This window comes from Acomys russatus, chromosome 1 (assembly GCF_903995435.1).
Source record: "Acomys russatus chromosome 1, mAcoRus1.1, whole genome shotgun sequence".
In the NCBI taxonomy this organism is placed as follows: domain Eukaryota; kingdom Metazoa; phylum Chordata; class Mammalia; order Rodentia; family Muridae; genus Acomys; species Acomys russatus.
The window spans coordinates 94,632,464-94,647,592 of NC_067137.1; the positions used below are offsets into that span (position 1 = coordinate 94,632,464).

Sequence of the window (15,129 nt, forward strand, 5' to 3'; positions counted from 1 at the left end):
AGCTCTGGGGCCCCTGCCACGCTGCTACTTCAGCTAGCACCTCCTCTTTGACTTGATTTATGTGCTGAGTGGCCAGACATGGTGAGAGTAAGAAAGAGTTTGCAAAGCATCATGGGATCTCTTACTAATGGCACAGCCCCTTAGGGACTTAGGGTTCCCGGAAAGAGTGCTCACGCGTCATATCACTCACCACCTCTGATCTGAACCCCATGACTAAACTAAGGTATCTGGCTGTTCTCTTCACCTTGGGAGCATCTAGGAGGAACTCACCGGGTACTGAGGCAGGTAGGTGGGGAACACCGGTTGTGACCTGCGCAGAAATGAAGGCCATTTTGAGGGCTTATCCTCTGATACACCTCTCTCGCTTCTCTATCGCTTACCCCGCCTCCTTCCTGTCCAGCGCTCTCAGTGAGCATGCTTTTACTGCTGGTGCGGGTTCTCTAGGCATTTTCTATCCACGGTGTTAGCTAACAAGTGTCACTTCCTTATACGCTGTAGCCATTTTGTATGTCCTGTCCCAGCCCTGTGGTGGCTGCACAGTGGAACACTAGCACTTATCAAGGATACGATCCTCAAGTCGCAGATGGAGTGACAACACAGATTAACCAGCTCATCCAGGGCCACAAGACCAGTGCGGTGAAGCCAGGAGCCACAGCCACACTTGGTGCTCACCTCTCCACAGCTATGAGCAGAGACAGATGGGGCACAGGGAAGCAAGGAAGAATTAGCTGGGCATGGAGGGACACTGCGGCATTGCTGGGACTATGAGGGAGGGCATGGGAGGGCAGCTTTGATCAGCAAGGACAGCGTGTGCTTCTTTTGTTTGTTTGTTTGGTCTTTGTTTTGCTTTGACACAGGATTTCTCTATGTAGCCCTGGCTGTCCTGGAACTCACTTTGTAGGCCAGGCTGGCCTCAAACTCACAGAGATCCACCTGCCTCTGCCTCCAGAGTGCTGGTTTCAGCATGTGATTCTTAAGCAGCAAAGCAAGGTTGCTGGAGAAACGGTGCATGGAGACAGGTTAGCTGGAGTTGAGCAGGAACCAGCAGATTAGTAAAGCACTGGAGAGAAGGATAAAGCAGATTCACTCTTCTGGAGGCTCTCAGAGATGCTCAGTCTTGGGTGCACTAGGGCATTCTGGGCCCAGGGAAGGGGGCCAGATGCCTTCTACTCAAGGAAACGGTTTGAGGCATTCACAGCCGTGCTTCTGCTTTCCCGTGAGCTCCTCGTAGAGGATATATGTTAAACAAGCTCAGAAAACATGCCAGATTCAGGACCAGCTCTAGGTTTCATGTCCAGCGCTCCAGCTGGAATGGCAGCCAAGACTACATACAGTCAAATGGGTCATTGATTCAACTTTGTGGTCTCTCCAAGTAAAAGCCAACAAACAGTCCATCCTCCTCCTTCTCTGCTGTCATGAGATTATGCTCGGGATCTATGCCATTCTCTCTGCCACCTTAATCCAGCTCCTCCTTCACAGGAAGACGCACTCACCTGAATAGTCCGAGAGTCACCTGGGAAAGGAAGATGACAACGTGAGCTCTGGGAGGGGAGGCAGCAGCTCTCCACTCACGGCCTGGTTGCTTCACAGTCTGCACTCCTCCCTGCATCCCCAGCAAGAAGAGCAATGCACAGAGGGCAACTCTCTTTACCTGCCTCAGCCTGTCAACTCCTCTTTGGGGCCTGACCACCCCAGAAATCCAAGGCTAGAGAGCATACGGGTAGGTCTGCTCACCTCTTGGCTAGAAAAAGGAAGTCTCCTGCATCCCTTCCAGGTGTCCAGTGACAGGGCTTCCCACCCCTACCCAGCAATCCCATCAGACCCATAACAGACCTCCTCCTGTGCTCCCCCCTCTCCCATCATGTGGGTTATCCACCATCCTCCCTGTCCTGGGCCATGGACTAAGGGAGAAGACATAGAAAGGCAATGAGTTGTTGTGACTGAGCTAATGTCCTGCATCCATGGCCACTGAGTTCTGTCCTCACTTCTCTGCCCCAGATTCTTGGACTAATTCTGGCATTTTCCTAGTTTGCTTGGTCCTATTCTTTTCCTAGTCTCCTGTTCTGGGTGACCTGGGCATGGCCCCATTATTTTCAGGTGCAGAGAGCCCAAATACAAGCTCTTCCTAATCCCCACACCCTGAGCCTCAGGCAAATGAGTTAGAGTTACTGTTCTGAACCTAAGGCCTGAGCAGGGACTTATAAAGAAGAGGGGAGTCCTTAGGGATCTACCTCAGCTCAGATACCTTTGTCAGGGAGGGTCTCAGCCTCAATCCAGGTGTCGGTGGCTGCCCGGAGTGGTTGCCTCTCTGCTGTCCCAGGTGGGGGTCCACCACTCTGCTGTGTGTGTTCCCTTAAGGGGCTAGCCAGTTCTTCCTCCTCGGCTTTCCTCATTGACAGGCGGATGTCTGAGCTCGAGTAGGTATAACCATGGCCAGCTGGGCAGATCTCCCTGAAGGCCTCTAAAAATCCAACAGAGGATGAACTGAGCCATATGGTTCCTGTAAGAAGCCGAGGCCCCCTTACTTCCCTCAAGGGGACAAGACAGTTGTGGTTGCAAGGAGAGTCCCAGGTCTGCAATATGGAAGGTAGACTGACCCTCTTGGCTTGAAAGGGCCTACTCATGTGGGGTTAAGTGGCCATTGGCATTGAGGAAGTATCCCGCTGGCCAGGGCTGGGTTCAGGATGGGGTTACCTGTGCCAGGTAGGGGGCACTTTTCACACTTGCTGCCCCAGGCTTTGCCCACACGGCTACAGCAGCATATCTGCTTGGTGATCCGTTGTACCAAAGGCAGGGTGCATGTGTCAGACCCCAGTGACCGGTAGCATAGTCCCTGTTGCATGGAGACCGCCTTGTCAGCTGCAACAGATAGGGCATGTGGGAATGGGCATGTAGCCAGTGGGAGCCAAAAAAAAAAAAAAAAAAACAAGCACAGAAGGCAATGGGCAGAGGTGTGGTCAGCCACAGGCACTGAGACAAGGACTGTAAGGACTATAGGAGGAATGATGCAGTGCGGTGCCCCTACGTCTCACGGAGTCTACCCTGCGAGGCCCTCGTTCCTACCCTCATGTAGGGAATGGAGTTGTTTGTCTTGACCTGCTGCCTTTAAAGTGTTTCCTGAAGGATCTGTGTATAGAGGGCAGTGTGTTCTCAGATCCATGAATGCCTCCCTGGGAAGATGAGATGAGGTGAGAACCACAGGCTTGCCAGAGAGCTTTGAGGACCAGGACCTTGTCTGGGTCATCTTTGTCACTTGGAGCCGTTTGTGTGTCTAGGTGTATATGGCTGCTTAATAGTGTGTGTTGAACTGATGCATGGATGGCTCACTTAATTGAACAACTGAGTTCTGAGTCTGGGGCTGGATGTGTAGCTCAGTGATAGGGTCCTTGCCCGGCATGCCTAAAGGCCTGGATTCCATTGCCCTCACCACATACATGAGACAAAAATAAAAACCCCACCGGATCTGCACATCCTATGGATCCAAAAGCTAGTGAATATTTTAAAAAGAAGAAAAAAAAAAAAAAAACAGTCTCGTGCTTATTATCTCAATGGGAGGAGATATGGCCAACCAGTTTGAACAAAACTTAAATCTTTAGAGAGAAAACCCCACATACTGTCAGAGGACAAAGTCAGGGGAAGGGAGCAACAGTCAACGTTGAGAATTAATGATTCCGAGGAGTCCTGGTCAGTTCAGTTATCTGCTTCCTGCTGAGCTACATGTCTCCCTGGGCCTGAGCTCCTTTACGAGTAAAGATGGAGGTATACCATGGACTGTGGGCACTTGGGTTTGCCTGGCATGTGTGCCAAAGCCATAGAAAAGCATTGTGGTTCTCTAAAGTCACTGCTTACCCATACCCATGTCCCTCCCTTGGGCCACTTCCTGACTGAAGGACAAAAGTTCATATCCCTGGCCTCAGTGACTGGGACAAGAGTAGGCACTTGAGAAAGTAAGCCCCATGCTGCTCAGCTTGGGCCCTTCTGTGGATTGTTAGAAAATAGGTGCCCATGTCCAGACTGAGGTGACTCCAAGGCAAAGAGCTTAGGGCATGTGGCGGCCACCTCTGAACGAGCTATGAAATCAACACAGGAAACAGCAAGAGACTCCTGAGGGCATTGTTGGGGACCGGCAAGGTCACATTTGCCCCTTTTCTCACTTCCTAAATGTGCTCATCAGTTGATTCGTTTAGGTTAAGGCAGCATGAGTTGGCTTTGTGTGATTCCTGGCTAAGAAGCTATGAAGGTTTGAACAGGAATGACCCTCACAGACTCCTGTGTTTGAATGCTTGGCCCATAGGGAGTGGCACTATTAGTAGGTGTGGCCTTGTTGGAGGAAGTGTGTCATTGTGGAGGTGGGCTTTGAGGTCTCATATATGTTCAAGCCTCACCCAGTGTGGCAGTCTCTCCCTCCTGCCTGCCAATCAAGATATAGAACTCTCGGGTCCTCTGCAGCACCACATCTGCCTGCATGTTGCCATGTTTCCTTGCCATGACAATAATGGACTAAACCCCTGAAGTTGTAGCAAGCCCTAATTACCATGTTTTCTAGCATATGAGACAACTGGGCATATAAGATGGCCCCCAGCTTTTCCAGTTAAAATATAGAGTTTGGAATATATTCACTGTATAAGACTACCTCTCTTCCAATGCACACCCTGTGCAGCAGACTCAGGCATGTGTCTACTCGCAGGCAGGGCACAGCCAGCCAGGTGCTTTATTAAATGCCAGCAGACAGTCAGTTCCAGGCTACACTGCCCCTTTAAGGTGCACTCCACACTCAACTCGAAGATGAACGGCCCTCTGAGTTGAATGGGCTAGTTCTGTTGGAAAGCTAATCCATGCTCATGTTCTTCTCCTCAAGGTACAGGAAGATGTGTGCAGCTTGCTTCTCCCTGCTTCATACTCCCTTAACAGAGCAGGGAACCAGCCATGGCAACCCGCCTCCCACACACACACACTATATGCACCAGGCATATGAAGCAAGCTGCAGGTAAGTGCCCGGCATATAAGACAACAACCAACTTTGGCACTGATTTTTCAGGGAGGGATGTTAAAAAGTCCTCTTATACACCGGAAAATATGGCAAGTCTTTTCCTTTGTAAAAGTTGTCGAGGTCGGGGGTGCTGGAGAGACGGCTAAGAGGTTAGGCGCACCGACTGTTCTTCCAGAGGTCCTGAGTTCAATTCCCAGCAACCACATGGTGGCTCACAACCATCTATAATGTGATCTGGTGCCCTCTTCTGGCCTGCAGTTGTACATGCAGGTATAACACTGTATACATAATAGATAAATAAATCTAAAAAAATAAAAATTAAATTAAAAGAGTTGCTAAGGTCATGGTATCTTTTCACAGCACTAGAAACATTAACTAAGACAGACACCCTCTTCACAGGGTCATGGAAATGAAATCAAGCAAGGCATGCAAGCATACCCCAGCAAAGGTCAGGTACTATGTACACATCCATCAATCCCTGATGGACTTCTGCCTGCAGTGGGCACTTCCCTTGGCTACTGTGGGAACGGTCTTTATGCCTTTAATCCCAGACTGGACTATCAGGAAGCTGGAGAAGACTTCTCTATAGCCCTAGTCAGGTGGCAGGAAGTCACCAACTTGTCTTCTCCACCTGCGGGAGAATGAGTGGTTGGAGGAAGCTGGAGAGAGGAGCCCTGGGGAGAGAGAGAAAGTAAAGAAAGAGTCCCCTTGCTTCTCCATAGTACTGTTCCAGGGTGTCTTCCTGGCACTCTAATGCTGGGTGTTAAGAAAATTCCCTGAAACATATTGGCACAGGAGACAACTTCCTGAACAGAACACCAACAGCCCAGGCCTTAATGTCAACAATTAATAAATGGGACCTCATGAGGCTGAGAAGCTTCTGTAAGGCTGGAGACACTGTCAAGAGAACAAAGCGACAGCCTACAGCCTGGGAAAAGATCTTCACCAACCCTACATCTGACAAAGGTCTAATATCCAAAATATAGAAAGAACTCAAGAAATTAAACACCACCAAACCAAATAACCCAATTGAGAAATGGGGCTTGGAACTAAACAGAGAATTCTCAACAGAGGAATATCAAATGGCTGAGAAACACTTAAAGAAATGCTCAACCTCCTTAGTCATCAGGGAAATGCAAATCAAAACAACTCTGAGATTCCATCTTACACTCATCAGAATGGCTAAGATCAAAAACTCAAGTGACACCACATGCTGGCGAGGATGTGGGGAGAGAGGAACACTCCTTCATTGCTGGTGGGAATGCAAACTAGTACAGCCACTTTGGAAATCTATCTGGTGCTATCTCAGAAAAATGGGAATAGGGCTTCCTCAAGACCCAGCTATTCCACTCCTTGGAATATACCCAGAAGATGCTCCAGCACACAACAAGAAAATTTGCTCAACTATCCAGAGGGTCCTAGAAACCTACAAGTAGAACATTATGATAGGCACCAGCCAAGGACAATACAGGCGGTAAACTTTAAACCCCTACCCAGATCTAGCCAATGGTCAGAACAGTCTCCACACTTGAGTGGAGAGTGGGATATGACTTTCTCACGTACTCTGGTGCCTCACATTTGACCATGTCCCCTGGAGGGGGAGACCTGGTGGCACTCAGAGGAAGGACAGCAGGTTACCAAGAAGAGACTTGATACCCTATGAGCATATACAGGGGGAGGTAATCCCCCTCAGGAACAGTCATAGGGGAGGGGAGTAAGGGGAAAAGGGGAGGGAGGGAAGAATGGGAGGACACAAGGGATGGGATAACCATTGAGATGTAACAAGAATAAATTAATAATAATAATAAAAGAAAATTCCCTGATAAAGAAACTCTTTGTTTTGTTTTAAGACAAGGTTTTGCTTTGTAGCCTTAGCTGGCCTGGAAATCACTCTGTAGACCAGGCTGGCCTCAGTCTCCAGAGTGCTGGGGTTAAAGGTGTGTGCCCTCATGCCCAGTCTAATAAAAGAGAGGTCCCGGAGGGAGCACAGCTTGATTATGTGTTCTTCCCATCCGGGCTCTCTCACTCTCTGGGCTTTCACTGTCTCCTGTCCCTAGAGATGTCTGGTCCAGCCACCCTCTCTACAGGCCATGCATGACCTCTGGGTGGCAGCAGAGTCTGGTTCTCCTATGGCCCTTTCAGACCCAGTAGCAGGTACTTTGTAGCCAGCCAGAGTGCTCTGTGAGCTAGAGGCCGCCTTCGTAGAGGTCTTTGGGGACTGATCTTATTCTGCTCTGGCCAGGCCTTCCTTCCCAAGAAAAGCCCTACATAGGCTGTGGTGTCAGCTCTAATGTCTTGGGAGAGAGGGTAACGAAGGGCCTAGTAGCTGAGCCTCTCTCAGCTGGAAACCACAAGAGGTCACTGGAAATAGAGCTGCCAGAGTTCACACGCAAGGTCACAGTTCATGAAATGTATGTGTTCATGGTTGTGGAGATGCGCGCGCACACACACAGAAACACACACACACACACACAACCATGGAGTAATGTAACAGTGCTGGGATGAGGCAGTGACGTCACTGGGATAGGGCAGTGACACCACTGGGATGGGGCAGTGACGTCATTCTACCACAGACAAATGGATGCTCCTTTAAAAATATCATTTGGGGGCTGGAGAGATGGCTAAGTGGCTGCCTTTCCAGAGGACCAGGATCTGAATCCCAGCACCCACATGGCATTGGCGACCATCTGTAACTCTAGTTTCAGGGGACCTAATGCCCTCTTCTGGCCTCTGTGGACACTAGGCACACAGTGCACAGGCATACATGCAAGCAAAGCACTCATACACATAGCTAAAAAGGAAAAAAAAATCACTTAGTAGCCATGTGACCAGCCACGTTGCTAAGCTTGGACAGTAGACTAGTGGCTGTGGGTCACTCAGACACTTCAAAGAGGCGATACACACCTTGAAAGACAATGATACAGCAAACAGGACAGAAATGATCAGAGAGAAAAACAAAACAAAAGCCAGAAATTGTGACTCCTAAAAAACACTTTAGAAGAAAGGTCGGGAGTGGAAAGGGAGGCTGCCACGTCCACGGGACACACAGATCAGTTTTGTACTGGCCAAAGTCCATGTTGATAAGAGACAATGGCTCCCAGCATGAGGCCACTCTGGGTCTGGACTGTGCCTTGGAGGGTGTCTCTCACCCCTGGCCCCACTGTCACTCACATACACAGCGGCTCCTCGATGGATCCAGCATGAGGCCAGGCCTGCAGGTGCACAGGTAGCTGCCCCTGGTGTTCACGCAGTCCGAGTCCTTGCAGAGGCCCAGGGTCAGGCACTCATTGATATCTGCAGAGGGTGAAGGAACACAAATGAGGGCCAGATGGTTGGGAGGGAGCTGCACAGATTCAGTGTGAGATCTCTCTCTGTGCACTGGTTTTCTCACTTGCAAAACATGGATCATGAATAACTAAATAAAAAAATTATATACTACTTCACTGACTGGCACATGCTAACCCTCTTAGTTGGAAAGCTAACATTTATAAGGTGCCTACTGTATGCTTCATACTCTTTTGATATTTAAATATGACACCCCACTTAACTTTATAGGCAGTTTTGTTTTTTGTTTTTTATTTTGTTGTTGTTTGTTTGGTTGGTTTTTTTTGGTTTTGGTTTCTCGAGACAGGGTTTCTTTGTGTAGCCTTGGCTTTCCTGGACTCACTTTGTAGACCAGGCTGGCCTTGAACTCACAGCGACCCGCCTGCCTCTGCCTCCCAAGTGCTGGGATTAAAGATGTGAGCCACCACCACCTGGCTAGGCAGTTTTATCTGGTTCTTTTCTTTCTTTTTCTTTTTCTTTTCTTTTCTTTTCTTTTTTTTTTTTTTTTTTTTTGAGACAGGGTTTCTCTGTGTAGTCCTGGCTGTCCTGGACTCACTTTGTAGACCAGGCTGGCCTCGAACTCACAGAGATCTGCCTGCCTCTGCCTCCCAAGTGCTGGAATTAAAGGTGTGCGCCACCACCCCGGCTTTTTCTTTCTTTCTTTCTTTCTTTCTTTCTTTCTTCTTCTTCTTCTTCTTCTTCTTCTTCTTCTTCTTCTTCTTCTTCTTCTTTTTTAGGATTTTTTATTTATTTACTACTTATACAGTATTCTGCCCTCATGTGTGTCTGCAGCCAGAAGAGGGTACCAGATCTCACTATAGATGGTTGTGAGCCACCATGTGGTTGCTGGGAATTGAACTCTGGAAGAGCAGTCAGTGCTCTTAAGCTCTGAGCCATCTCTCTAGCCCTCTTTATCTGGTTCTCATGCCCTCATTTTATAGATGAAGAAAAGCTCCAGGAGTAACTTTCCCAGAGTAATTCAGCTCTTGGTAACTCTGGCAATTGGCACGGGAATCAGGCAAATGGGCAGACACCTTCTGAATTGGAGGGTGGCGGATGAGCAGCTAAGTTCCTCCCAGTTAGCTTTCCTCAAGAGGTCCTGAGCTGTTCTGCTGGGTGTACCTATCTGCAGGAGCTGGGATGGGGAGTCTGGGGACAGTGCTGAAGGGCTGGGGAGAAGAGATAGGGTCAGCAGGTTAGGAAGACACATGTCAGGCACCCGCTGCCGCAAGCAGGCTGATTGACCCCCTGCTCCCCGCCCCTGAGACCAACAGAGGGTCCTGTCCATCCTCATATAAGAAAGGACAATGGTTTCTTCTTGGTGCTCAAATTTCTTATGCTGCAAAATGGGAGCTCAAACCCTCATACTCTGGGCTCCAAGTTGGAGTCATGTGGGTGACAGTTCCTCTGTGGGTGACTCTGCAGGAAGCGCTTGGCAAGTGCCAGAGCAGGGTGTGATTTAGGTAGCCCGTGCCATCAGTACCACATGCTCCTCCTCAGGCTTCGAGGACATTAGCAGAAGATGAGGCCCCAAAAGATGCACACCGAGAGGATGTCCTTGGTAGGGTGCACCATAAGAGCAGAGGCACCTGAGAGATGCACCTCCGGATCATAGCCAGGCATATCTAAACACAAGTCTGATTTGCCCGTTCCCTCTCACACTTCAGAAGCTTCAGCCTTCTCCAGGGAGCCCTAAAGGCATGACATGGTATCCAAGGCCCTCCCCAGCCTGTGGGTAAGCAGGTGGTTCTCACGACCCTGTCACTTCCTGTATTCCCACGCTTCAGCGTGCCCAGACTATCCCTTTGCTTATCCTTTGGCCTGGGAGATCTGCATCTCCTTCAGCTGGACAACTTTATGTTCCCTGGCCCAGTACTTCCTCTCCCAGGAAGCCTTCCTTGGTCCTCCCAGCCTGGACTCAATTCTACCAGGGGATCCCTCATGCCACTCATCAAAAACCTTCTCTGGTTGTATTTAACTGGGTGTCTGTTCTCCTGGCTCATGGACTGCGTCTCACCCGTTGTTAGCAACAAGCACAGATTGGTTGTAACACTCAGCTTGTGTTTACAAATCACACTCTGGTCCTGTCCTCTTACTCTCCACCACTTCAGGGAGAGAGAGAGAGGGAGAGAGACAGAGAGAGAGAAAGAGACAGAGGCAGAGACAGAGAGAGAGAGAGAGAGAGAGAGAGAGAGAGAGAGAGAGAGAGAGCACATGTGGGTACAGAAGCAGGAGCAGGAAGGGAACTCTGGGGTTGGCACTTGGGAACCTTCCCGGGAGCTCTGTGGAGGACAGGCACGGGACTTGTTGAAATTTTAAGAATGAAAGGCAAAGAGTTCTCCTTATATCCACTGTACCCAAAGGAGTTTAACCCTGCATTAGGCATGGCCAGCAGACTGCGATGAGGCCTGGACCAAGCACCCTTCCTTCCTCCTTTCCTCCCTTCTTCTCTCCCTCCCTCCCACCAACACATCTGGCTCCAAGCACCTTTCTTATCCTTTAGCCAAAAATCCCTTCTGGGGCCAGGTATACTATGGCCAGACAGCCAGACAGCCAGCCAGCAACTGAGGCTTCTGCAGGTTCCTCTCTCTGCGAGAAAATGTCCATAAGAGTCCTCAGGGCCATTTAGGACCAAATTTATCCTCAGTCTAGTTTTCTCTAAAACCATAAAAACAGCTCTCCACCTAGTTGTTGAAGTCCTCTGAAGGGAAGTGGCCCCAAGTCCTGCTGACATTGCCAACTAGAGTCTCACCAACAGGAGGTCAGAGTTCATGACAGCTCCAAAATCAACAAAGCCATCACTCAGCTATTCTCTCTTTCCCAAGGCCTGGCCCCTCTGTGGGCTCTAGTTGCAGGACACCCTTGGTCCACAGGTCTGTCAGTGAGACCGTCAAGACCAGGCAGGATTAGGCTTCAAGATCCACCTCTCCCTGCCACCTGTGTCCCTCCCCATGTCCCTGGCTATGGGCTGAGATAGATGAAAAGTAGACCAAACTACCTAACTGTGTTCCGTAGGGAGGAGCTACAGAGGTTCCCACCAACTCATCGGGATTTTAGCTTCACTTTGGTTGGAAAGTCCTGTTCCTGGGAGACCAGCCCGAGAGCAAGTGAATATGTAGGGTTAAATCCAGCCATGATGTAAGTAGATTTGGGTAAGGATCGGTGACCCCAACACGCTGGGTCTCTCAGCATCCTCAAGTAGGTACTGATGCTCTAAGATTCCCTAGAACCAGCCCCTCCCACAGCTCCCAGAAACTGTTGTACAACAGGGCCTGGAGAGATGGCTCAGCAGTTGGGAGCACTGGCTGCTCTGCCAGAGGTCCTGACTTCAATTCCCAGCAAACACATGGTGGTTCACAATCATCTATAATGTGATCTAACGCACATTGTGTACATAATAAATAAATAAGTCTTTTTTTTTTTAAAAAGGTGTACAACAGATTGCCAGGTGTGGTGATGCACGCCTTTGATCCCAGCACTGGGGAGGCGGAAGCAGGCAGATCTCTGTGAGTTTGAGGCCAGCCTGGTCTACAGAGTGAATCCAAGACAGACAGGCTTCTGTTATACAAAGAAACACTCTCTAAAAACAAAACAAAATAAGACAAGACAAAAAAAGGTGTACAAGAGAGGCCTCCCAGGCAGCAACAGATGCCTCGCCCCTCTTCTGGGGTGGGTGCTGCCCCAGCATTTGCAGCCATGACAACGGTTCCCTCCCTTCTCCACCCAGCTCAACCCTGGTCTGCACCATCCTTACCTTGGCAGTGGCTGAGGTTCAGTCTCCTGTAGCCTTGGGGACACTCCAGTTGGCCATTCTCAATCACTGGGAAGGCTGAGGAACGAAGATATAGACAGATCTCATGGGAGGGCCTGTGAGCTCATCTCCTAAGTGGTCACAGTCCAGTTGTCCCAAGTGCTAAGTTCCTCAGAACGTTGACCTGGGCACCTGTTCCTCGCTTTCACCAAGATCCTCCTGGCCCATCTTGCTTTTTTATTTTTATTTTTTAAATATTTATTTAATTATTATTATTGTATACATGTAAACCTGCGGGCTAGAAGAGGGCATCAGATCACATTATAGATGGCTGGGAGCCACCGTGTGGTTGCTGGGAATTGAGGGACATGATCCAGGCACAGAAAGACAAACACAGCCTGATCTGTGTGGAATCTGAAAAGGGCAAACCTACATAATCAAAGAAGGGAATGGCAGTTATCGAGCGCTGTGGTGAAGTCATGGGTAGTTTGGGAGTTGGTGGCCAGAGGGTGTGAATTGGTAAAAAGCACTTGCCACCAAGCCTGACAACCTGAGTTCACACCCTGGAACCCACGTGGTGGAAAGAGAGAGCCCACTCCCACACTTGTCCTCTGACCTCCACAGGTGCATGCTGTGGCATGTACACACCACACAGACACACCACACATGAGCATGCACACATACAACACAAACGAACAAGTAAATGAAAAAAACTAAGGGCATGAATTTCAAAAAGGAGGAAAAACTCAAGAGATCCACTGCCCAACATGGTGACTATAACTAATAACTATGCTTTTCCATACTTGAAACTCACTAAGAAGAGATTTTAAGAATACCACCCTCCTCCTGAATAAACACAAAAGTAACTGCGCCAATTAGCACACATATCTGTGCAAAGCAATGCGCATATTTTGTGTCTGCCTTCTGTGTATGTGGTATATATACATGTTCACATGATGCTGGGTGTGTGTGTGTGTGTGTCCATATGTTGACTGTCATCTTGGATTGCTTTCTACCTTATTTTTTGAGACAGAGTGTCTCACTAAACCGGGAACTCGTAGCTCAGCCAGGCTGACTGGCCAGTGAACTCTAGGGATCTGCCTGTTTCCAGCACTGGGATCAGGAGCTCACAGTATTTTCTTTTGACATACCATGGATGGAACCTCAGGTCCTCGTGCTTGGACAGGGAGCCCTTTACCAACCGAGTCCTCTCCTCAGCCCAAATACACATTCATTATGTTAATTATGACACAATGGGTACTCATTTCAAAATATCATCACGTGCATCATACGTATTTTTTTCAATTAGGAAATTTTTGTTTGGGCTGGAGAGCTGGCTCAGAGGTTAAGCGCACTGTCAGTTCTTCCAAAGGTCCTGAGTTCAATTCCCAGCAACCACATGGTGGTTCACAACCATCTATAATGAGGTCTGGTGCCTTTTTCTGGTGTGTAGGCACATATTCAGGCAGAATGCTGTATAAATAAATAAACCAATATTTTTTAAAAAGAAAAGAAAATTTTTGTTAGTTTGTTTTTCGAGACAGGGTTTCTCTGTTGTAGCCTTGGTTGACCTGGACTCGCTTTGTAGACCAGGCTGGCCTCGAACTCACAGAGATCCGCCTGCCTCCGCCTTCCGAGTGCTGGGATTAAAGGCGTGCGCCACCATGCTCAGGTAGAAAGTATTTTTTAAGTGATGTTTTATACCCATAATCACAGCACCTAGGAGGCTGAAGAAGCAGGACCACCTCAAGCTCAAGGCCAGCCAGAGACGGAGCACAAGTCCCTATCTCACATAACAAAAGCTAGTCATTTCTTACCAGGCAGTGGTAGCACATGTCTTTAATCCCAGCACTTGGGTTTCAGAGGCAGGCAGATCTCTGAGTTCAGGGCCAGCCTGGTCTACGGAGTGAGGTCCTGAGTAGCCAGGGCTACACAGAGAAACCCTGCCTTGAAAAACCAAAATAAGCCAGGTGGTGGTGGCACACGCCTTTAATCCCAGCACTTGGGAGGCAGAGGAAGGTGGATCCCTGTGAGTTCGAGGCCAGCCTGGTCTACAAAGTGAGTCCAGGACAGCCAAGGCTACACAGAGAAACCCTGTCTTGAAAAACCAAAACTAAAACAAACAAAAAACCCAAAATAAGTAAACAAACCAATAAAAAGTAAATAAATAAAAAGTTATTTCTCATCTTAGTTTATACTATGTATATAACTATATACTATTATATGCAGTATATGGTCCGCTGCACTCACATTTTGCAATAAACATATGCTCAAACATGCTTTTTTTATTTTATTAACTTTTTATTTGGAAATGATTATAAATATACAGGAGGGCTCTGAATGCACACTGTCCAGCAAGGAAATGATATCAGTGTTTTGATGCTAACACACATCCTGCCTTGATTTCACAACATCCCTCTTATGTCACAGAGACAAAAAGCCCCTATTGATACTAAATAAAAAAAGGAAGAACATCTACATTGTTTTAGGGTGGCAGTCCAGTGGGTGTGTGTCCACCTCCTGTGTTTGGTCCCCAGCATTGATGAGAGAGGGAGGTAGAGGGAGAGAGGGAGAGGGAGAGAGGGAGGAAGGGAGGAACTGAGTTCATAATTCCTAAGCTAAGAAGTACCCAAGAGAGACTATGAGATGGCTCAGCGGGCCAACACACTTGCCACCAAACCTGGCAGCCTAAGTTCAATCTCAAAGAGCCACAGGACGGGAGAAGAGAATGGGTACTCTTGCTCTATAGGACCGAACACCCTCTACAGGCCCCTATGGGTTACTCAAGGACCCATACCAACACATAGATACACAGAAGTATAATTAAAAATAAAATAAAATAAATTTTTAATGCAATTTTTGCTGGGCATGGTGTTTCACACTTTAATCAGGACACAGAGGCAGGCAGATCTCTGTGAGTTTAAGGCCACTCTGGTCTACACAGCGAGACCCTCTCTCTCAAGAAGAACAAAGAGGAGGAGGATCGATACTTTCATTCAGTTGCACAGCCAAGTTTGAGTGTCTTGGTGCTTACACATGTTTTGTTTTCAGTGTTGAAGACAGA

At 48.5% G+C, this 15,129-nt stretch overlaps 1 protein-coding gene across 1 annotated transcript in view; it reads right to left on the bottom strand.

Annotated features, from left to right (window-relative positions):
* Positions 1-148: 148 nt before the first annotated feature.
* The window catches only part of LOC127191311 (latent-transforming growth factor beta-binding protein 2-like), a 29,260-nt gene continuing 14,279 nt past the window's right edge, over positions 149-15,129 (bottom strand). The window contains exons 6-11 of the mRNA XM_051148421.1: positions 12,069-12,143; positions 8,162-8,284; positions 2,695-2,859; positions 2,246-2,461; positions 1,494-1,513; positions 149-310 (exon numbers count right to left, since the gene is read on the bottom strand). Coding sequence (XP_051004378.1) covers positions 149-310; positions 1,494-1,513; positions 2,246-2,461; positions 2,695-2,859; positions 8,162-8,284; positions 12,069-12,143 — 761 coding nt within the window. The remainder of the gene's footprint in view (positions 311-1,493; positions 1,514-2,245; positions 2,462-2,694; positions 2,860-8,161; positions 8,285-12,068; positions 12,144-15,129) is intronic.